This window comes from Oreochromis niloticus, linkage group LG3 (genome assembly GCF_001858045.2).
Source record: "Oreochromis niloticus isolate F11D_XX linkage group LG3, O_niloticus_UMD_NMBU, whole genome shotgun sequence".
In the NCBI taxonomy this organism is placed as follows: domain Eukaryota; kingdom Metazoa; phylum Chordata; class Actinopteri; order Cichliformes; family Cichlidae; genus Oreochromis; species Oreochromis niloticus.
In genome coordinates this window covers 66,978,496-67,001,033 of record NC_031967.2, presented here as the reverse complement: position 1 = coordinate 67,001,033, position 22,538 = coordinate 66,978,496, and the positions used below count along the sequence as shown (strand labels likewise).

Here is a 22,538-nt window from a genome sequence, read left to right as displayed (position 1 = left end):
TACGAACTAATCCCTAAACAAGAATAACTGAAACAGAGTCATAACCATCATTATCATCATAATAAGAAAAGAATCCAAAATGCAAAAACACCAAAACATAACAACTCAAAATACTGGGTCAAACTGACCCAGAACTGTGACAATCATTTATTTATAAAGCACATTTAATTACAACAGCAACATTGACCAAAGTACAAAAATGTACAAAAATACAAAATAACTAGTACCAAATAACTTATAATATCAATACCAAAACACTAATACCAAATAACTCTAATACTGTATTAAAAGCCAGTGAATACAAATGTGTTTGAAGATGAGATTTAAAAAGATTGACAGTAGGAACCTGTCTGATGTATAGGGGCAGATTATTACACCGTTAAGGCGCTACGATCCTGAACACTTGATGTCCTCTGTGAACCAGCCTGGACCTTGGCATGGCTAAAACCAAAAGATCATTTGATCTAAGACATCTAGAGGGTGCATAAGACAGCAAAAGGTCAGACAAATACCCGGATGCCTGTCCATTCAGGCCTTTGTAGTCAATAATAACATTTTAACATCAATTCTGAAGTAAACAGGGAGCCAGTGAAGAGAGCCAAGCTCCTGGGAAATATGTTGGTGTCTTTTAGTTTGTGTCAAAAGATGAGCTGCAGCATTTTGGACCAACTGCAGTGTTACAAGACAAGTCTGGCAAACTCCAACATATGAGGAGTTGCTGTAGTCCAGCTGGGATGTAATAAAAGCATGGATTAGCCATTCAAAGTTTTTAAAGATTAAATTGAATTCACAATTAAAAACCTCAGCTCAGCTGTGCAGCGCTCTTTTTTCAAACTAATCTGTTTTTCAAAGGTGAAATTGCTGTCAAATATAACTTCTAAATTTTTGGTATGTGACTTAAGTATTGAAAACGGAAATACAGCAAAAGTTCTTTTTACTCATTATAGATTGTCTGAACAAAATAAAAATATAGTAATAATATAAGTATTGTGGGTAATGAAAGAGCAGATAGGTTGGTTAAAGAAAATGTTAAAGTATCTGTTGATGTGCGGATACTGTTGTCAAAATCTGAGGGGAAAAGTTGTATGGAACGAAAGTACAAATTTATGGAAAATGGCATGGAAGTAAAAAACATTTATATAGAGTACAAAACACAATAGAAGTTAGAAGTAGAGGAATAAATAGGCAGGAGGAGATCATTATAAGTAGAATACGAACAGGTCATTGTTTTCTGAATGACAAATTTTTTAGGATGGAGAAACAACCTGGATTATGTTATTGATGTAATCAATGGAAACAGTTGAAGTGGTCTTATTAATTGAAAGACGTATGTCAGTCAAAGGAGAACGTTGAAGGTAGAAATGGGGAACTCGAGTTTGAGAAGGTGCTTGATCAGCTAAGTCGTGATGAAGGGAAAGGACTGTTCTTTTGTTTTTTGAGAAATTGTGGACTCATCCAGAGGATCTAAGGATTTGGAAGTGATGTAACAGTAAAAACCAGGAGATGGCAGTAGTGTAACATCTTTGGATCCAAGGTGTAATTAAAACTGAAAGAAGAAGAAGCGGTTCGATGTGGCTAGTTAGCCGTGGTACCTGCTGATTAGTGATGGGTCGGTCGCTCCTTATCGCGAGCCGTGGTTTTTTTTTCTTCCTTTCTCTCACCCTCTCTCTCTCTCTCTCTCGCACTTTTTTTCCACTTCATTCCGCACGCGAGAGGGGGGAGGGGCGGTAGTTACAGTTGCAGTAGAGGGAGAGACAGAGAGCCAGGGACAACAACATCACATTAAAGGTATAGTAATCATCCACAACTATTTTCAGTTGCAGATGATAAAGGATTCAGAAAGTTTATTCATGCAGGTCTATCTGACAGAGAACATGCATCTTCTTTTTCATACCTTAATTTATATTTAATTGTGTTGTGGTTTGCAGTGTTTTGTGTTGTTTCATTTTAAATTTGTTTAAAAGGAAAAAGCTAAAATTTTAAATAGTTAAAAGTTGAACTGTGACTAGTTGGTTTTTGTATTATATGATTTATTTATTACATTTTATGTGGAGTGACTAAATAAAAGTATATTTATGGTGGCCCCTAGAGACAAAGCAGCACGTACAAACTTCAAAACATGTACAAACCCTGAAGCACGTAAAAACTCCAAAACACATAAAAACTCAGGCTACGTCCACACGTACCCGGGTATTTTTGAAAACAGAGATTTTTCTATGCACTTGCACCTTTCGTCCACACGCAAACGGCGTTTTCGGTCACTGAAAACGGAGATTTCTAAAAACGCCTGTCACGGTGGATATTTTCAAAAACTCAGTTTTTTGCATTTACATTTGGATGAGGAAAACGGAAAATACGCAGCGTCAAAGATGTGCGCCTTTTTTGACGTTTCTACACATTTAGGAATATATCGGCACCTGTTGCTTTGGCATGCTCCTAGCTGCATTTTCCTTCATTTATGCATTTACTTATGGACTGGATTATTTTTTAAAAATGAAAACAGAAAATGTGTTTTCAAAAATACCCGTGTATGTGTAGACGTAGCCTCAGAAGCACATAAAAACTTCAAAACATGTACAAAAGACAACAGAAGTGCTCCAGAATGCTAGGCGCAGTGTTGAGCTTTTGTTACCTAGCGGCTACACAAGCCAGCAAGTACCAACGACCAGTGTGTTGTAGTAAGAGGTAAATGAACTTCTTCTTTTTTAATTATTTGAATATATATGGGTGCTTATGTATAAATACACAAACAATACGCATATGCTTTCAATTGTGTAATTTAAGTGATCTAGGTAGCTCTGTTTTGGAGGTTCAGTTAACGCTAGAAATGTGTTTTAGAGTTTGTACGTGCTTTTTGGAGTTTGTACATGTTTTGTCTCTAGAGGCCACTGCATATATTTATATATAAACATATATAAATAAAACCACTTTTACATTAGTAATTAATTCCTTTTGTGCATAATTTTATATTTTTGTAATAATAAATTAATTAAAGCAACAAAACTACCTGAAGAGTGTAACAGCAGTCCGGCGAGGCAGGAGCGGCTAGCAGATCCAGCGGGCATGTGGTGTGGAGATTAGTTGAAATACCCGTAGCCAGTCGGTTAAATCCAATAACAGATCTTATTTCGCCGTCAGCAACATTACACTTTATAAGCCGGTGCCCTCGGCAGTACTCGTCCGAGCATGCGCAGGGATTGGTATCGCCAACGCCAGCTTGTTACAACAGAAAAGTATTTTCTTGGAAAATAGAACATGAGCAGCATGAAATGGCTGCCGCTAACAACAACAACCCACTAGGGTAGGGCTGAACGATTATGGAAAATAATCTAATAGCGATTTTTTGCCCCAATATTGCGATGCGATATGCGATTATTTTTTAAGGTCTTTTTCTTCTGTATTATTAAACAAAGACAAGCAATGCATCATATAGTATGGCTAATACTATATTACATTAATTTTAAACTGTTCTTTCCTGGAAGACAGACCTCTGTTATGATGACATGAGGTGATGCATGAATTGATGACTGACATTTGTATTTAACTTCTTCAATCACAACAGTATATTTGAACATACACAATAGTTTATTTTTAGCTTACAAACATCTGAGCATAAAGTGCTGACAAGGAACCCTGGTGTAAACATTAAAATGAAAGTCAGTACAATGTGCAGATTGTAGAAATATACATAAAAAAATCAGTGGCTTTACCACACTCAGTTTTTCGACATCTGTAAACTACTAGACAGTCATTAAATTAAAAAATAATATTAAATAAATAAAACCAATAAATAAAAAATACACACATCTTACTGATCTCTGCAGTCAGTAACATTACACATAAAGTGCAAACATAATAGCAATTGTATAAACACACACACAAACACGCCTTTAAATTAAAACTGGCTGAACATCTTGATTATCTGCAGTAAGTAACAGCAACACAGCACAAACTAAAGTGCACAATGAGTATGGCTCAGCTAGCCATAATCATCCTAGCTCACAGGTTTTTTGCTAGGAAGACCAGCATATCTACTTTTGCTGGCTTTAAGGATGAGCGAGTGCAGGTCACTATATTCCCTCCAGTGCTGAACAGACGCTCTGAGGGGCACTTGTGGCTGGCACACACAGATATTTGCGGGCCATCTTGCACAGTCGTGGAAAGTGAATGTTGTGCACCTTCCACCAGGCTAAGGGATCATCCTCTCCGTCAATGACAGGGGTCAACAGGTAACTATTCAACTCTGCCTCCACGACATCTTCAAGTGGCAGAGGCAAAGCTGAAGAGGCCGCACTGGTTTTAAAAAGACTACCAAGAGTCTTCTTTGCCTTTCCCCCAGAGGCCTGTGCACTTGGAGAATTTTGAGCAGTTTCAGTGCGAGACCTCTTCTCCTGCTAGATGGGAAGAGAGACATTAGTTTTGCAGTTAGCTTATATATAAATATTATGTGTTTGTGGAAATATAATTTTCAAGGATTTACCTGATTATGTGTACGTCTAGCCGATTCCACCATTTCTGTCTTCAGTCGGGCCTTAATGGCAGGAAGGTTGTCTGCGCTGAACGTCCATGAACGACGCAACATCCAAAAGCTCCTGGGTGTTGAGGTCACTATACTTGTCGTTGAGGTATGCCAGGACCTTGGTTTTAATTGATCTAGTCAGATCAGTGTCCTCAGCATCTTCAGCCAAGACTGATGTTGCCAGAAGATGGAGAACTGGCTTGAGGTAGGAGATGCTCACATACTCTTCTCCAGAAAGAGCATCAGTAAATTCGGAGAGAGGATGCAGTGCCTTATGAATGGACTCCAACACTTCAGCATCCTGCCAGGTTGGGATGAGGGAGCGTGCATGTCGGTACCTGCGATATGGCTTTCATCTGTTCCACCACTCTGGCAAGCATTTTCTCTTTGGACCCCCATCTTGTAGGGCACTCAGTAATGAGAGAGTGCTCAGGAAGCTTAAGCTCCTTCTGTGCCTCAGTGAGTGCTGCCTTTTTCTTCCAACTGTGTGAGAAGTGCCCCACCAACTTCTTGCACAGCCCAATTGCTCTTGATACTCTACCATCTTTGATTGCATTTTCTGGAGGGAAAAAAAAATAAAGTAAAAAGTAAAATTAGTGTTAGACATACAATTGCAGTTATGATGCAAGGTTTCACCATTTCTCTCTCTCTCTCAAATTCAAAGTTGCTTTATTAGCATGACTATGGGAACAGTGTTGCCAAAGCTATTGTTACATACATCATGACATACAAGAACATAAGACCATAAGATAAAAACAAAAAAGAAAATACATAAGAAGAGGTGGGTACATCAGTGTGGGGTTGACATAACATATCTAGAATTAACAGCAGTAAAGAACAAGATAAATAATAGTGTGGTGTGTTTGTGGGAGAGAGTGATACACAGGCTCGCACATACATGCATGCACACGCACGCACACTCTCTCTCTCTCTCTCTCTCTCTCTCTCACGGCAGTAACTTACCAATAGCAAGATGTAATCTGTGTCCGAAACACTGGAGCCTGGTCCATTCGTTCAGCTGTGCTGCTTTCACCATATTTGACGCGTTGTCCGTCGTTATGCAGACAAGGTTGTCTTCAGGGAGATCCCAACACGCAAGCCCCTCTCTCAGGCCAGCAGCAATGTTTTCCCCTGTGTGGTCTTCGGGGAAGTAGGCCGTTTGTAGGCTGCGAGCATCGAGGTGGAGGTCTTCGGTAATGTAATGCACCGTCAGACTTTGATAGGGCTCTGCTGTACGGCTTGACCACATGTCTGTGGTCGCCGCAAAAAACTCAACAGCCTTTAACTCCGCTGCAACCCTCCGCCTACATTGCATATGTAGCTCGGGTATTGCAGTCTGACTGAAATACGTGCGGGAGGGCATTCTGTACCTCTTATCCAGTGTAGTTACCAAATTATTGAACCCAGGCTTGGTCACCGTATTGACGGGCATCATGTCTTTCGCGATGCAGTGGGTTACTGCTTTGGTGATTTCCACGTGCCGTTTTGAAGTGCGTTCATATGGCGTAACACCTTCAAACAGTTCGGTCAGTGATCCTTGCCGAGTAACGTTACTAGGTTTATTCTGCACACTACTAGATTTTTTTGCCATACATCTATCATACTCTGTTTTGTACTGAGTCTTAAGGTGCTGGTACAAATTCGTAGTGTTTCCCCGAGATGTAGAAACCCTACCAAGACAGGTTTTACACAGTACCTGACTCTGTGCGACATCATCTCTTTTAAACCCAAAATATTCCCACACAGCTGATGTGCAGTTCCTCTTTGGTACTAGCATCCCCGCAGGCTCTGGTTCTGTTGAACCTGAGGCCATTGTGTAGGCTACAGCTTTGCTTGCTAGTTCACTCTCGGTAGACTGTTTCAAAACTTTGCTCCCCGTGTCACGTGACCAGAGTGCAGCCTCTGTGGTTAGACAATCTTGTTTGATCATATCACATGTTTTACTCGCGCATGTCACGTAAACAGAGTATAATCGCAGCCTTTGCGGTTAGAAAATTGCACTTGATCATATCGCGATATTATCGCAAATGCAATATGTCATTCAGCCCTAAACGATACCCATCCCTAAATGTGGGGGAAGCTGCACAAAGACATGTAATCTGTTGTTTGGTACATCTTTTCTTTGGTTAAAGCCATTAATGGTTGTTGTGTATTGATTTTGGGTTTGTGTGTGTGTCTGTGTGTTTCCTTTAAAGAAAAGATGTTCACATTGCTGACCTCTACGTCGTGGCCACCTGGAAGGATCCACAAGTCAACCTGCTGCGTTGCTTGCCGGTATGTTTTTTGTTGATTTTTCTCCTGTGTGAGCATTTTCACTAATTTTTACCAATACCTGTAGGACAACTTTAGGTCCAAGGACATCCTGCTTTTTCCAGCTTGGAGCAGGCAGGCAGGTGAAGCTGACCATCATCTGCTCTGTGTGAGTGCCTTTGGTCTTTCTAGCTCTGTTTTTTTTTTTTTTCATGTGATAGAAAATAGCGAAGGTTGTCATGTCGTCTTTACATGGATGTTGATAACATGTCCATTTCAGGCTATATTGGTAGCTGAGAGACAGATACTCTTTCTGGACTCACTTCACCCTGATGGTTTTGGAGATGATCTCTACCGAGCCATATTTAGGTTGACACTAAAGAAATGACAAGTTTTTCTGGCCTTGTTCAATGGCCAAGTGCGTTCTTTGGCAAGATCATCTAAAAGCAGCCTTGTTCTCAGGCTTAAAGGTTCAGGGGGGAGCCTCGTTCTTAGGCTACTTCATGATAGGGATGCACCAAGACTGGTATCCGGGCCCATACGGTTCAAATAGCTCCATATCTTTTGTTAACCAATACCATGAACAGATACTTGCAATGTGGAAAATCTGTAAAAATTTCACAGAAAGTGTTTATTTTTCACCCAAATTTAGAATTCTTGGGTCATTTCTATTAATATACATTTATAAAATAATCTTATTCACCGTTATTATGTGACAAACACACAAAAAAATAAAACCTGCCTTCCGATTCATTACATTTTTTTGTGTGGTAGAAGTATCAGCATTGGTACTTGATATCGGCAAAAACTCAGATCCAAGGATCTGACGGTTTGAAAAAAGTATTGTTGCATCCCTACTTCATGAATTTTTTTGTTAATGGCAAATATTTGATTTTTGTGTTATGTTTGTGTATTCTCTACAATGCCAGGAGAGTAGCAGCAATTATTGACTCTGGATCCTGGATGGAGAAAACAGTCCTTGAGGTATGTTTTCAATGCAAAAGTTTGAAAGCTCATCATGTACATAATAATTCAATTAAAAAAAATTGCAGGTGCATATCAGCTCTCTTCATTTAAGGACACTTTTTTTCATTTTACAGTTCTTTCCTCAGCAGTTGAATGGAAATTGCCGTGGCATCTTTATGCTGATGGTGAGCATTTTTCTTTTCCTGCCATGACTTCAATGTAACATTTAAACATGTTAAAGGTTTCTTTTACTTTACAGTATGCTCTCTGCATCAGCACCTCATGTCCACTATCTTTCACAGAGGTAAGCTTTTTCATAAAGTACCACCAAAATACCTGTGCCAGTCTCCAACTGTGATAAATGTTATATTATATTTTTCTTAAGGAGGACATGCCAGCAATTCGCCTGTGGTGGTGTATTCAGCTGATGGAGAGATTCTGCATTGATGGGTATGGGTATACCCATCAATGCAGTATTATAGACTAACTGGCAACCATCATAATCACAGTTTGTAAAGTTACTATTAATTGCAGTTTTGGCTCAGGCAACACATCAGGTCAAGCAAATGTTTGTGAAAGTGGCGTAATGTAGTCAATTACAAACCCTGTGACTGAATATACAGAAGAGAGCAGCAGTACACAACTAGAGTCCATTCTGACCGGCATTGCTTTTTTTAAGGCTTGGACAGAGATTCGCCTATACTAAAGGTAATCTCTTTCTTTTCCCTTTTATTTAAATTGTTAATGTAATTGAATTAGTAATTAGAATCACAGGTAGCACCATCAGGATAGAAACAGGCATTTTTCAGTAGTGGAATTAAGTAATAGTTATGAAAACACCACTGAATGTAATGTATTTTCAGTCCTCGTATTTCTGAAACTTGGTGGACAAATTTTGTATTTACATTATTGTTGCCAGACCTATATTTTACAGTTACCAGCATGTGTCCTCATCGACATATTGGAAGAGGTTGTTCTAAACGAAGGGGATACAGCCATCTTCAAACTGGCTCTGGTGTGCTCCATGTTCAGAGACCTTGTGTCTACTGAATATTTCAGAAGACGAGCACACTTCAAGTGGCTTCACAGTAAGGGCTTCAGTAAATTATGAAATTATATGCAAAGTTTTTTTTGGTTTTGTCACATTGTTTTCAATGGCAGCATGTTTATGTTTTTTGGTTGTGCTTTACACAGGCGTCTGCACATGGAGCAGCTTCTCGGAAAAGTACATAGAACAGTACTGTAACATGTACATGATTGAAATCTGCCTTCAATGTGGAGACCAGTACAAACACTGCCCCCGAGATATACAACACTGTATAATCTTATATTGCTGTCATTACAAACAATGAAAAGCACACTGGTGCATGACATGATGAAAACCATACCTTGGAGCCAATTTTTCTCTCTGTTTGATTTTTGTTTCTTTGTATTACAGGATATGTTGGAACAGGTAAGAGGACAGCTACGGGCATTTTATTCGGAGGAGATGCACCCAGGCTACTGCAGCCACATTTGCATGCAAATGAACAGCTAATGTGTTTGCACTGTTCACCCACACACACACACACACACTGGTTTTAGTGACAGGGTTCCCCCACATGTTTGTTCGTGTTCTGATACCCGTTTTCATTTATGACAGTTTTTGCTAACTCTTGTGTTATTGGTTATCACCGATTTCTTTTTATTGTTTGTTTAATTTCTTTTGCCCTGTGTGGCCTGTCCTCGGTGGAGTTCTTTGTTACCACGTACTAGCCAAGAAGTCAAAATGAGCAGAGTTTTGTTCAGTGTTGTTTAATTTAGTTCTTTAAATTACATTAGTGAAATAAATCTGGGTTGTAACACATCCTCTCTATCTGTATCTGTTGTTCATGTTCTTGACAACTGTTGTTTGTTTTCAGTATTGTTACAGTAAACCTGTGGAAATGGTCCTGTGTAATTTTATATGGATATGTACCGTAATTGTCGGGCTATAAGCCGCTACTTTTTGCACAAGCTTTGAACCCTGCGGCTTTTAGTCAGGTGCGGCTTTTCTATAGATTGTCCATGATTTTTGTGACATCGTAAGAGGATTTGTTTTGTTTGTTCCGCTGTTGTACGGCACTACGTTGCTTGGCGGAAAGGCATGTGATCAGACACACAGTCGGGGTTCAAGAGTGGTATGTTGGTCACATGTCCATCCGCCAGGCAACGTAGTGCCGTACGAAGTAGCGCGAAAAACAAACTTCAAAGTAGCGCTACGCGTTCAGCGGGAGGCGTGGATGACGAGCGGCGATAAACTTGCGAAAAGCAAGTTATGCTCAACTCCACCAGTGGATTCTGACAGCGTGGAAAAGTGTGAAAACATCCACGATCACCAACGGATTTCGAAGGGCTGGACTGCTGCGTGATGGAGAGGAGGACACCGCCACGGCCCTTCTGAGGGTGTTCGACACTGACAACGAGGATTTGTTTGGTTTGAAAGTGACAATGAAGGAAAGAAGCTGAGAATGGATGACGTAGCCATCCTGAGCCTGTTCGTATCCGACACTGGAAAAGAGGACTTTGGTGGTTTTAGTGCGCAGGAAGATGGTGGTGAATGACTGACTTTTCTTCTTGTTAAAGCCATGTCACTGCACCTGAGCCTAAAAGGTTGGCTGAATCTATTTTTCTGGTGTGCTGTAGGTTATTATGTACTACATTTGTTACTCATTTATGAAGCACAGTACATGTTTCGTACTTGTAATTACCAGTACTTGTACATATACCTAAAAAGTTATGCAAATATGTACCCCTAATTTGTTTTTCAAAATATTAATAAAAGGGATGTGTGCCCAAACAGCCATCTCTTTCCTGACAATTCCCTTTGTGCATATTCTCTTACATATGATAAATCAACATTGAAACACCTGCGGCTTTTAGTCAGGTGCGGCTAATGTATGTACAAAACAGGATTTTCCCCTAATTTTAGCTTGTGCGGCTAATATTCAGGTGCACTTTGTAGTCCGGGAAATACGGTACAAATTAGTGTAGTCAAATCTCAATTTAACAAATGGTTAACCTAAGTATACCGTTTTAAAAATATTGTCAAACATTAATTTGCAACAGTGTTAATTTTGTGGTTACAAATAAGAAAGTTAATTAAGACAAAGTGGCAAACCAAATAATCTTATACAAAGATAGAAAGTAAAATGATTTTAGGTCATGAGCAACATTGTCTGTAGTGCAAGAATATATTATATTTTATTATTAGAAAAACATTCCTAGAATATGTAGAAAAATTATAAATATCTGCTGTATTATGATGGTGCATTTTCAGCTTTCATATCAAAATATAGCCTATTGTGTATATAAATAAAAAATTTTAATATGTCACGTGAAAATTCATGAGCCACACTTTTAGCCTTTGCAGTAATTTCCATAGCTTAGTACTGCAAAATCAACAGTAAAAAACTCTAAAGGATGTTTGCAGTTTAGTACTGTAATTTGCAAGTAATTGTGGGAAAATTCCACGAGATTACATTATTTTTACGGTAACTCACCGTACTCATGGAAACAGCTGTAAAATACAGCAAATGTAACAATTGGTGATGTTACTGAGATTATACTATTACACCATCGGGATTTCTGTTGTTTTCTACTGTAGATCTAAAAGTAATTACCTAAATCCTCATTCAGAGTGTATTACCATAAAATGCAATTCATTGTGAGTGTAGTATCACATGTAAACTACAATATACAGCATCATTTTTAACTTAAGGAGTATCCTTATAGATATCTCTATATACTAAAACAGGGGGCCAATGTAGGTCACGTATACTTAAACTGATTTCCTTTCTATATGTTACATTTAAAGTAATGTTTAAAAGTTACTTCATTTAGCAGGGTGTAGCTTTTTACTCTTCTTATTCTTTTTTTATACTGGAACTTCATTGTTTCTGTATAAGGTGGTACTTTTAAGACACCTCTGCCTAACTACAGTGAACTAACCAGAAGTCTCGGAATATGCTCTGGTGGTCATTTTAAACAAGTTCAGGTGTCACATCCATGAAACCTACACCACTAACCAGCATCAGTCCTACAACTTCACTCTCAAATTTAATAAATTCTGGGACAAGCAGAAACTGTATTTTTAGCGGTGCATTTTGTGGCAGGCCACACTGCTATAAAATGCACTCTCCTTGTAGCACCACTTCATCTTGGTTCAGAAGAGATGTCCTGGATATACATGATAATGTAATACGGGTGTTTTTGTTTGTTCATGTTTAGCGCGTTGAGTTGTGTTTTTAAAGCCAATGTTACGTTTTTAAAGCGTGTTATGCGACAGGTGTGTGTAGCACTTGTTACACATCTCAGAGCAATAGTCGAGACCACACCTTTACCCGATGTACAACGTGACGTATGGCGCACACTTTCAAAACAACAATGGCGGATAGAAGATATTGATCGAGGCGGCTAATGCTCCTTTCGCTGTTTGCCAACCACCATTAAATAACAAGAAGAGGAAAATATTGATCTGCTTTTCTTAGCTTTGCACGTTTAAGACGCGATTCAGACTCAAGCAAAGCTGCAAAGCAGGAAAACAACATGACCATCAACTATTCTGTGCCACAGATCCAGTTCGCTGCAGCACAGAGTGATGATGAGATGGTGGAAGAACAACAGAGACAATTTACGGACCGCTAACATGTGCAACTTAGAAGTAGTCAGAGGTAACTGGATGGAGTTCAGTCAGGTTAAATGGTTGATTGGATTATATCTGAAGATCGTATGCTATTCGTGACAACACTGCTAGACTCCAAATTTCTCGTCCATGTGGGAGTATCTCAAAAGTAAATGAAACAACTAAACTTAACACTTTTTCCCTAAAACAGACTGACATGGGAAACATTAAAGTTGGATTGACACCAGCTAATCAGTCTGAAGGTAAATGTTTTTTCACTTATTCGAGAGAAGTCAGAAATGCGTTCTTATTACTGTTGGTTTTGACCTTTAAGCTACCGTGCCAGGTTATTTTCATTCAAATGCTAAGACAAAATATCAATATCTATGAATGTGGAGACTCAAAAGACTAGTTAGGTAATAGTTGCCGATGAATTTATGAGACTTGATAGAAAGTTGGACGTTTGCAACAGGTGAATCGGTGAACTACCGAGGTTGCGCCCAATTGCTTAAAGCTGTTAGCTGGTCAGTGTTTTCAGGTGTGCTTGTACTACCTGTACGGTGCGGAGTGCTGACTAAGTCATGTTAAACCCATTAAAGCGTTGAGCTCAAATTTCTTTTCATTTTTGTGCACTGCTTGCTTTTCTTTTGTCAGCACACATTTTCTGTTTATTGAAGCCTTTTGTTATTAATTTTGATCATGTAAAAACTGGGAATTGGTCCCTATTGACAATACTCTTATTTTTCTTTCTGGGGTTTTTTCATTTAGGAAAGGTAATTGGTCATTTAACTTTTTGCAACTATGTGTATTTATAAATTATGTGGCTTCGGTGCACACAAATTTATAATGTTCAGTTTGCATGTTAAAAGCCACAAACATGTAGCTAACTATAGGCTTTCTTGTGGAACTGAGAACTGTCCTGCCACTTTCAGAACATTTTCTGCCTTTCATTCACATATGCCTAGGAATCACAGAACAAGAAGGGAGACCACTGAGGAGGAGTTTTATAAGTTCACTGGTGACCTCAGCTGTCAAGTTCCTGGATGTGGGTATGCTGCACAAAACTTTACAACTCTGTGCCCATCTCAGATTTCACATCAAAGACGGGAAAAAAGTATTATGTCCATTTGAAGGTTGCTCTAAGTACTTCAGTGTCCGAACATCATTTTCCAGCCGTATTTCTCGAAAGCATAAGTAGACAGTTCAGCAGTCAAGGCAACAAGAAATTGGGGAATTTGCCATAATACAAGGACAGGAAACAGTTAATCTATTAGGAGACAGTTGGCTTTGTGTAATTTAAAAATGCAGGCTAAAATGCTCTTAATATATATACTATATGGTAAATGGCCTGTATTTATATAGCGCCTTTCTGGTCCCTAAGGACCCCAAAGCGCTGTACGTATCCAGTCATAAACCCATTCACACACACATTCACACACTGGTGATGGCAAGCTACGTTGTAGCCACAGCCACCCTGGGGCGCACTGACAGATATATATATCTGAGTAAACTACTACGTAAACTACTTACATTTAAAGGAGGTTTGTGTAGGTTCTGTACAACTCATAGACTTGAGTCTATGATTTGAAGGTCACTCATAGACTCATATGTCACTGATTAGCTTGATTAGCTTTTTTTTTCACTTCATACTATACTTCACATGTACTTTGACAGTATAATATTGAAGAGCGTTTTGGGGCTCACATTGTCTGGTAACCTTTCATTGGTAGTGGTAAACTAAGGGTTTGAAATTGTGACATACTGTAAAATATATTGACTCAAGCTCTTTTCAATGCAAGACCTTGAGTTTGTAGTTCTTTTGCAGTCCTGGGATTGCTTCGTTTCATCTTCAGACAAGGTCCCCAAAAACTGCCTTGCCCTTACTACTCAATCCTAATTGAAGAGTTCATCTTTTAGTGAGGACATATTTGTTGACATAGTAGCTTTTTAAGGTAGCTTTTCCAATGATCTTTATTTATTTATTTATTTAGATGGCAACAGACCAGAGAACCTGAATGACACCATTACTCTGGAGCCTTGCCCTGAAAGGAACCAGGAACCAGGAACGCTGGTTTGAGCGCGGAGTCAAGGAGGCCATTTACGTGAAGAGGGAAACACCATCTCTGAATCGAGGAGGGGGCCTAAGGGTACATCTTTCGCCATCTTACAATGCTGTGATTGCAGCCATTCCCCAACTCTCTGTGAATGGTACTCATGGCCATTGATCAGTGTTCTTTGATCAGTGGGTTTTGGTCAGTGATTGTTGATCAATGGTCATGGGAATTTGCATAATTATGATTAAGGAACTGACCTCACAGCCCACTGTTCCTTCAGTGGGCTGGTTTCAGTCATTATGCAAATGTACTGTTTATAAGGTTTGGGGAAACCTGCAGTCAGCTGAGACTGAAGAAGTCACTTGGATGAGTGACGAAACGTTTCTCCCACAAAACGCTACGTCCAGATGAACAGATTCAACTTTTGGAGATTTACTTTCCTGGATGATTGAGAATGCATCAAGAAATATTTTTGGTACTGATGATGCGTGATAACGGCAAGTTACTGGTAAATATATTGCAGTTTATTACCTTGCAGCGGGCTTACAGTGACATACCGTGAATAAACGGTAGTATACCAATTTGTTAATCATAGTATAATGTTACTTTGTTGACGTAATTTACGACATAACGACATAACGGTATCTCACTGGCGACAGTGACGCCAGTGAGATACCGTAAAAAAAAGCTACGGTGCATTACCATAATTTGTCCAAGAGTATTATGCCACAACAGCAAAAAACGGTATCATCCTGCAGAACGGTAAGCTACAGTGATACGGTGTCATGGTATGACGCTGGCAACAGTGACGCCAGTATGTTACCGTAAAGTGGATATGAAAAGTCTAACAGTGCAGATTAAGTGTTTACTGACAATTGACAGTAAGGAGTGGTCATCATAACTATTCCATTCAATCCTCTCCACAGAGACAATTATAAACACACTTGACTATCACTAAATCAAATTTTACACGCAATTGTAATGACGTTGCTTCAGTTTACAATATGGTTCATTCGTTTGGTCAGCAGGGTGCGGTATCATTGTACACTAGGAGTGAACTGCCATTAAACGAAACAGAAGAAGAAGAAAACATCTGCACATGCACGGTACGGATCGGGTAGACCCGATTTGTACGGTCCAACTTTGCACATGCCCAGTAAGAATCGGGGAGTCCTGATCCGTAACTATCTTTTCATTTTTTGTTTTTGTCTAGATTATATTAAATGTCTCATTATAGGAAACATTTTAAGAGACACTTATTATTCTTAACATCTTAACAAATACTCTGACCCGTAACCATCGTAAAACGCTTCGACTGGAAGTAGACACCTTTCGCGCATGCGGGGTACCGTACCGATCGAGTAGTGACACCGCTGCTAAAACTAAACAGAGCTCCCTCAAAGGCTCAGCCAATCACATTGGCCATATTTGTCACATGAGGTTGGACTCCAGTAGAGAACGTAATTTAACTCTTTCTGCACCGCTGGGTGAATGAGACGCTGACAGATCTTTTTTTTTTCTTTCTCTCGTTTTTTTTTTTTTTTTTTTTTACAAGAAGCGATCAAATTATTGGTGGGGACAATTCAATAATCGCTGGATATTGGTGGGGACGTGTCCCCTCCGTCCATGCCAAATCGACGCCCTTGCAGACGCTTGTCCGTCCGTAGTGTGATTATATTAAATATAAGCGAAAGAGAGAACTTTAAGAAATTAATATAGCCACTACAGTGACCATCAGAACGATGAAAAAATATTGCCGTAAACAGTTTATTTTGCGACACCACGAAACAAACGATTGGGTAAAATTAAACGATAGACATTTTTATATCGTCATCCAGTATATATCGTTATATTAAACAGCCCTATTGTGTGTGTGTTGTTACGTGGCCAGTCACGTTTGTTTCCATTATGGTCTGGGTGAGTTGGCTGTTTTTTTCATGTTCGCACCCCTGGGCGGAGCCTCATCCCTGCCCCTGTTTGCTCACCTTTCAGTGACCCCAGGGCTAACAACAGGCAGTATTTAGGACCCGTGTCCTTATCTAGTTTGTCAGCTAACCTTTATTGGTAACAAGCCACCTTTGCTCCTTGTAATTTTTTCTTTGTCTATAATTAACTTACTTCATTTTCCTTGTGCTCACAGTAGTTCCTCAGTTCAGAACTGCCAACTATATGAGATAGATATTAGTCTCTTAAGATGCTTATGCCTTAATCCAACTTTCAGCATTTGTTGGTGCTATCAAATCAGATCATCCCCATAAAAACTTTATTTAAAGTAATTATCTTGATAAATATGTGTTCAAACCTTTGTTTATAAAACTGTAACACAAAATGTACAGTTCACTGACTGATTGGTTCTAATAGCAATATCTTTAAAATGTATTAGATTAAACAACTCAGTATGTCTGAAGTATTGCAGTTATAATGTGTGGTACAGTAAGACAGCAAAATGTTTTTGAAAGTGTACACATGAATGTTGCTGTGGTATTGTGATGTTTCATGAGGCTTTTGGATCAACCTGAAACACACTAGCTTTCTAAAAATGATTTGCTTTTCTCACAGCACAGAGAGAACTACTGCTCCAATACAGATTAAAGCTTAAAACTACTTCCTGTTAGTATTGTCAAGTTTTTAGTTGAATCTGCAGTGGCTACTAATGATTGCTTGAAATAATTTCTTGTTTTTGACTGTCTGCGCTCAGCTTCCCGGCTATAGAGGACACCCGGGCTTTTCCAACATGGTTTCAAAACTCCACAGCCAAATACTGGCCATGCCGCGCTGTCAGCTGTCACACACTATTCTCACTGAGAAAAACTGGTAAACATCATAACGTACTATTTTTATAGAAATGAAAAATTATTTCATTCATATTCCACTATTTAAAAAGTGAAGGTGACTAATCAGTGAATAGTATAAAGTATGAGTATAAATAAGGAAATGCATCCTGCACTCAGGATGAAAGTCAAGTTTACATTTTAAACTGGTTATCAAAGCCATCATAAATGTTGTTATTCTTTGAGGTACAAGAGGATCTGTTTCTAATCCCCGTTGAAGAAATGCAAACTTTCTATTAGAGTTGAAGGGATCTCTCGCTGTTCCCCTTTACTTTCAGTGAACATCAATTGATATCCACACCATATAAAGAAATTTAAAGTGTAAATAGGGTTGGTGCAGAAATACATAACATTTGGAAGTTTTGTTTCTGTTTTTTATTATGTCACCTTTATTTTGAAAAATCTTTAGAAATTATTGGGATTTTGTTTAAGTTTATCCCTCTGTTTCCTGTCTTCCAGAGGTGGTGAGCAGGAAAAGAAAGAAACAGTCTTCTCTCAGCACATGTCTAATAAAAATGTGAGGTTGCTTTTTAAATTCAAGTCATTCTTGACTGTTTCAGTTTCAATGTACTGATAGTTAAACTGTTTTATGAGGTGCTAATACAGATTTCTGTCTTTTTATAACCCTTGTGAAAAGAGTCGAGTAAATATAATTTAATTAACTTAATTAAAATATAATTAAGGTAATTGGCCTGTATTTGTATATTGCTTTACTAGTCCCTAAGGACCCCAAAGCACTTTACACATTCAGTCATCCACCCATTCACACACTGATGACAGCAAGCTACATTGTAGAAATGTCTTACTGATTAATAGGCTCTGTTTCCAGCTTTTGATCAGATCACACAAAGACAAAAGAAGTGCAGCTGAATGGGATGTTTGAAGAAAAGGTCAGTATGAACATCACTGGGGCATAAAATAAATATAATTAGTCAGACTTTGAGTCCTGCTTGTTAAATAGTGTCCTGGAACTGTCCTCAGGAATTTTGATAGTCACAGATAAAGTTATAGCCTGTGCAGAGGTGGTGAGCGGGAAAGGAAGTGCAGATGTCTGATAAAAATGTGAGGATGCTTTTAACTTCAAGTCATTCTTGACTGTGTTTCAGTTCTGATGTACTGATAGCTAACCTGCTTTACAAGGTACAAATACAGATTTCTATCTTTTTATTACCCTTGTGAAAAGAGTAGGGTAAATATGAAGTAAAAATTATACCACTGAAAACTGGTGTGTCAGGTTTTTATTGATATATGCTGTAAGATAGAATGCATGTGGCAATAATGGTTAAATCAATTTTGTGCGGTCTCATGAATCACAGTCAGTGATTCATATATATATTTACTGGAAATCTAAGTATCAATTCTCGTAATCCAAGAACATTCCCTTCTATCGGACCCTGAATACCCTTCACTCCCTACACCAGACGTTTCTTGTTATTGCTAAACGGTCACGTACACTGGACAAGTCACTTAGCAGTTTTGAGCAATACAAGTCAAGATACTATGTGTATATGTGTGCAGTGATTAAGCTACCACCTAAAATACAGACTTGAAATAGAGATTTTAATGTAACATCGACAGCTTCAAAAATGCTCTGATGAAATGATAACTAATGCAACATGAATAGTAACAGCAAAATAATTTTATAATCTCTACACTTTCCTGATGCCTCTACTCAGGTCTGCCCTGGCCGCCCTATACGCAGCCCTGTCCCCTGACTTGAAGGCAGTGTTGCGGCTTTTTAGGAGGGATTGCACTTCGCTATTCATCCAGGGTTTTTGATTTGGAAACACCCTGACCCTTTTGTTGACGGTGACATTGTCAACACAGTTCCTGATGTACGAGAGTACAGTGTCCGTGTACTCCTGGAGGTTGTGGCTGGAGAATAAATCCCATACAGTAGTTGAGAAGCAGTCCTGCAGTTGAGAGAGGGCTCCTTCAGGCCAGGTTTTTATTGTCTTTGTCTGGGGCTTTGTTTTTCTCAGTAGGGGGTGTAGGTGGGGGTGAGGGACATGCAGAGGTGGTCAGATCCAGCCAGGTGGGGGAGGGGTGTCGCTCTGAAAGCATGCCTGATGTTTGAATAGACACGATCCAAAGTGTGTTCTCCTCTCGTAGCAAAGTCCACAAACTGGATAAATTTAGGAAGCACAGTCTTTAGGCACGCTTTGTTAAAGTCGCCGGCGACAATAAAAACCCCATTGGGGTGGGCAAGCTGTTGTTTGTTTATGGTGTTGAGCAAGAGGCTGAGAGCCGTGCCGATGTTCGCATCTGGCGGTATATAAACAGCTATCACAATAACTACTGTAAACTCCCTCGGGATGTAAAAAGGTCTGCACGAGACTGCCAGAACCTCCAAATCAGGAGAAAAGTGTGTGTGAATGATCCTGCTGTTACAACACCACTCGTTATGCACGTAAACACATAGCCCCCCTCCTCTGCTTTTACCTGAGTTGCTGTTTCTGTCGTGCTGGTGTAACGTGCGGCCTGCTAACTCGACTGCAGCGTCGGGGATCAGCGGGTGAAGCCACGACTCCGTAATAAGAATAATGCTGCAGTTGCGTGCAAAGCTCGTGGTGGCTATCTGTAGCTCCAATTCGTCCAATTTGTGGGTGATGGATCTGGCGTTCGATACGAAAAGGCTCGGAAGTGCTGGCCGGTGTGGTTGTTTGCGTAGCCTAGCATCTGAGCCCGACCGGCATCCCCTCTTCTGCTTTCTCTCCCTCCGTCGCCTCCTACGCTTGCTGGGCGGGCAGACCATCCACGGTGACCCTGGCGGTCTCGCTATCTCCTCCAGGATGTTGTGTGTTCGCTGATACCATCAACAGTATTGTTTCTCCTCCAACCCAGCATGCTCTGCTGCTTTCTGATGAAGATTGTAATACCTTCCTTAATTACTTTGTAAATAAGGTGATGGACTTGAAATCCAAAATTTCCTCAAGTGCCTCCTCTTATGAAGACAGCCCTTGCTGTCTTGGATCATTTACCTCCTCTTCTCCAATCACACTAAATGACTTAATTATAGTTCTAGGTAAAATGAAATCCTCTTCATGCTCTGTGGATATATTACCTCCCTCTGTCCTGTCTGGGTCTATCGCCAGCATTGGTCCCACTTTACTATCCATCATTAACAGTTCACTGAGGCAAGGCTGTGTTCCATCTTATTTTAAACATGCTGAGGTAACTCCTCTGTTAAAAAAAACAGAACCTTGATCCTAGCTCTACTAGTAATTACCGACCTATTTCAAAATTGCCATTTTTAAGTAAATTACTTGAAAAAAATGTTGAAAATCAGTTCAGGTCTCTATTATGTAAACTACACATCCTTGACCCTTTTCAGTCTGGCTTTCAAAAGCAGCACTCTACAGAGACCGCTCTCCAAAGAGTCTATAAAGATCTATTAATGGCATCTGACGCAGGGAATTGTTCTGTGATCATCTTGCTTGATCTTAGTGCAGCCTTTGACACCATCGATCACAAAATCCTACTTAACAGGCTCAAGGTTTTAGCTGGTGTATCTGGCTCTGCCCTAGACTGGTTTTCTTCCTACTTATCAGACAGGACCATTTCTGTTAGGACTGACAGGTTCACCTCTGACATTGCTGCCCTGACCTGTGGTGTACCACAGGGTTCAGTTTTAGGTCCATTACTATTTTCTTTTTATATGCTTCCTTTAGCTGGTATCATTCAATCTTTTAGCGACCTGTCTTATCATTTTTATGCTGATGACATTCAGCTCCATATGTCTTTTAAGCCTCACCAGCTGGATAGGCTGTCCACCCTAGTCCAGTGCTTAACCCAGCTTTCTGATTGGCTTTCAAGCAACTACCTTGTTCTAAACACTAACAAAACCGAGACCATGATCATAGCTCCTCCTGAGCTACATTCTAAAATCAGTCAAGTTCTTGCCTCCTTCTGTCCATCTGTCAAGTCAAATATTCGAAATCTCGGGGTAATATTTGACTCTTCTCTGGGCCTCGACTCTCATGTAAAATCTTTGTCTCGTTCCTGTTTCTATCATTTAAGAAACATATCTAAACTACGACATATGGTTTCCTCAGCTAAACTGCAAAAACTAATTCATGCATTTGTGTCATCACGCTTAGATTATTGTAATTCCCTGTTTACTAGCTTGGATAAATCATCTCTCTCTCGCCTCCAGGCAATACAAAACACAGCAGCCAGACTATTAACTCGTTCTACCAAGCGTGTTCACATCACTCCCATCTTATATTCTTTACATTGGCTCCCAATAGAGTTTAGAATTCGCTTTAAAATTCTTGTTTTAACATATAGAGCACTATATAGCCAGGCCCCAGATTATTTATCCAAGCTTCTTGTAAAATACACCGCTGCTCGTCATCTCCGCTCACAGACTCAGAGTCTCTTAGTTGTTCCCCGTACACGACTGAAGACAAAAGGGGACAGAGCCTTCCAGTCTGTTGCACCAAGGCTGTGGAACAATTTACCTCTACAGTTACGTTTGCTTGACTCTGTGGATTCTTTTAAAAAACAGTTAAAAACTTTTCTGTTTAAACAAGCCTTTTGTTGATCTAAATATTTTATATTTTTTACATTTGTTACATTTGATCTTTTATATTGTGTACATTGTCTATTCTATCAGTATGAACATCACTGGGGCATAAAATAAATATAATTAGTCAGACTTTGAGTCCTGCTTGTTAAATAGTGTCCTGGAACTGTCCTCAGGAATTTTGATAGTCACAGATAAAGTTATAGCCTGTGCAGAGGTGGTGAGCGGGAAAGGAAGTGTCTTCTCTCAGCACATGTCTGATAAAAATGTGAGGATGCTTTTAACTTCAAGTCATTCTTGACTGTGTTTCAGTTCTGATGTACTGATAGCTAACCTGCTTTACAAGGTACAAATACAGATTTCTATCTTTTTATTACCCTTGTGAAAAGAGTAGGGTAAATATGAAGTAAAAATTATACCACTGAAAACTGGTGTGTCAGGTTTTTATTGATATATGCTGTAAGATAGAATGCATGTGGCAATAATGGTTAAATCAATTTTGTGTGGTCGGTAGCTTTTATTTCTCATGAATCACAGTCAGTTCTATTTTTCTGCTGAGATTTGAAACAGTCACTGGTCATCAAAGAAAAAAAAATATGTCTGTTCTTAAAGAAAATGATTTACAGCCTAATTTACAGTTTTAGCAATAGAATAAAACGACTTTAAAACAAAAATCAGCAATTTATTAACACTAAAACTTCAGCTGTGAAAATAAGCATCTATCTATCTATCTATCTATCTATCTATC

The 22,538-nt window shown here is 39.3% G+C and overlaps 3 protein-coding genes across 11 annotated transcripts in view; 2 read left to right on the top strand and 1 right to left on the bottom strand.

Moving 5' to 3' along the window:
* Positions 1 to 22,538, top strand: part of LOC109199417 (programmed cell death 1 ligand 1) — a 198,748-nt gene that overhangs the window by 153,832 nt on the left and 22,378 nt on the right. The window lies entirely within an intron of this gene.
* On the top strand, positions 1,502 to 10,670 carry LOC100712513 (uncharacterized). 8 transcript variants are annotated; one of them, XR_003218845.1, is made up of 12 exons: positions 2,279 to 2,685; positions 6,715 to 6,793; positions 6,858 to 6,938; positions 7,050 to 7,138; positions 7,699 to 7,753; positions 7,870 to 7,920; positions 7,995 to 8,039; positions 8,121 to 8,185; positions 8,415 to 8,443; positions 8,655 to 8,823; positions 8,930 to 8,960; positions 9,174 to 10,670. XR_003218845.1 is itself a non-coding variant. In XM_025905318.1 (11 exons), the coding sequence occupies exons 1-10, from the start codon at positions 2,573 to 2,575 to the stop codon at positions 8,783 to 8,785; spliced, it is 738 nt and encodes a 245-aa protein (XP_025761103.1). In that variant the 5' UTR covers positions 2,278 to 2,572; the 3' UTR covers positions 8,786 to 8,823; positions 9,174 to 10,670. The 8 variants fall into 8 exon arrangements, 6 of the variants coding, with proteins under 6 accessions (XP_025761105.1, XP_025761106.1, XP_025761103.1 ...); XM_025905318.1 differs by lacking the exon at positions 8,930 to 8,960 and having other exon boundaries at positions 2,278 to 2,685; XM_025905317.1 differs by lacking the exon at positions 9,174 to 10,670 and having other exon boundaries at positions 8,930 to 9,064.
* On the bottom strand, positions 4,934 to 6,718 carry LOC109199420 (zinc finger BED domain-containing protein 1). Its single transcript, XM_025905308.1, has 2 exons — positions 5,483 to 6,718; positions 4,934 to 4,956 (listed from the first exon to the last, which is right to left on the bottom strand). Exons 1-2 carry the CDS (start codon positions 6,447 to 6,449, stop codon positions 4,949 to 4,951), a joined length of 975 nt encoding a protein of 324 aa, XP_025761093.1. The 5' UTR covers positions 6,450 to 6,718; the 3' UTR covers positions 4,934 to 4,948.

Excerpts from the sequence above, each read along its gene's own strand:
- LOC109199420 (XM_025905308.1), bottom strand. The coding sequence starts at position 6,449 with ATGATCAAACAAGATTGTCTAACCACAGAGGCTGCACTCTGGTCACGT.
- LOC100712513 (XM_005464430.4), top strand. The coding sequence starts at position 2,573 with ATGTACAAAAGACAACAGAAGTGCTCCAGAATGCTAGGCGCAGTGTTG. Across the intron at positions 7,139-7,698 it reads CTCTACCGAGCCATATTTAG|GAGAGTAGCAGCAATTATTG; the intron begins GTTGACACTAAA and ends CTACAATGCCAG. Across the intron at positions 7,921-7,994 it reads GTGGCATCTTTATGCTGATG|TATGCTCTCTGCATCAGCAC; the intron begins GTGAGCATTTTT and ends TTTACTTTACAG.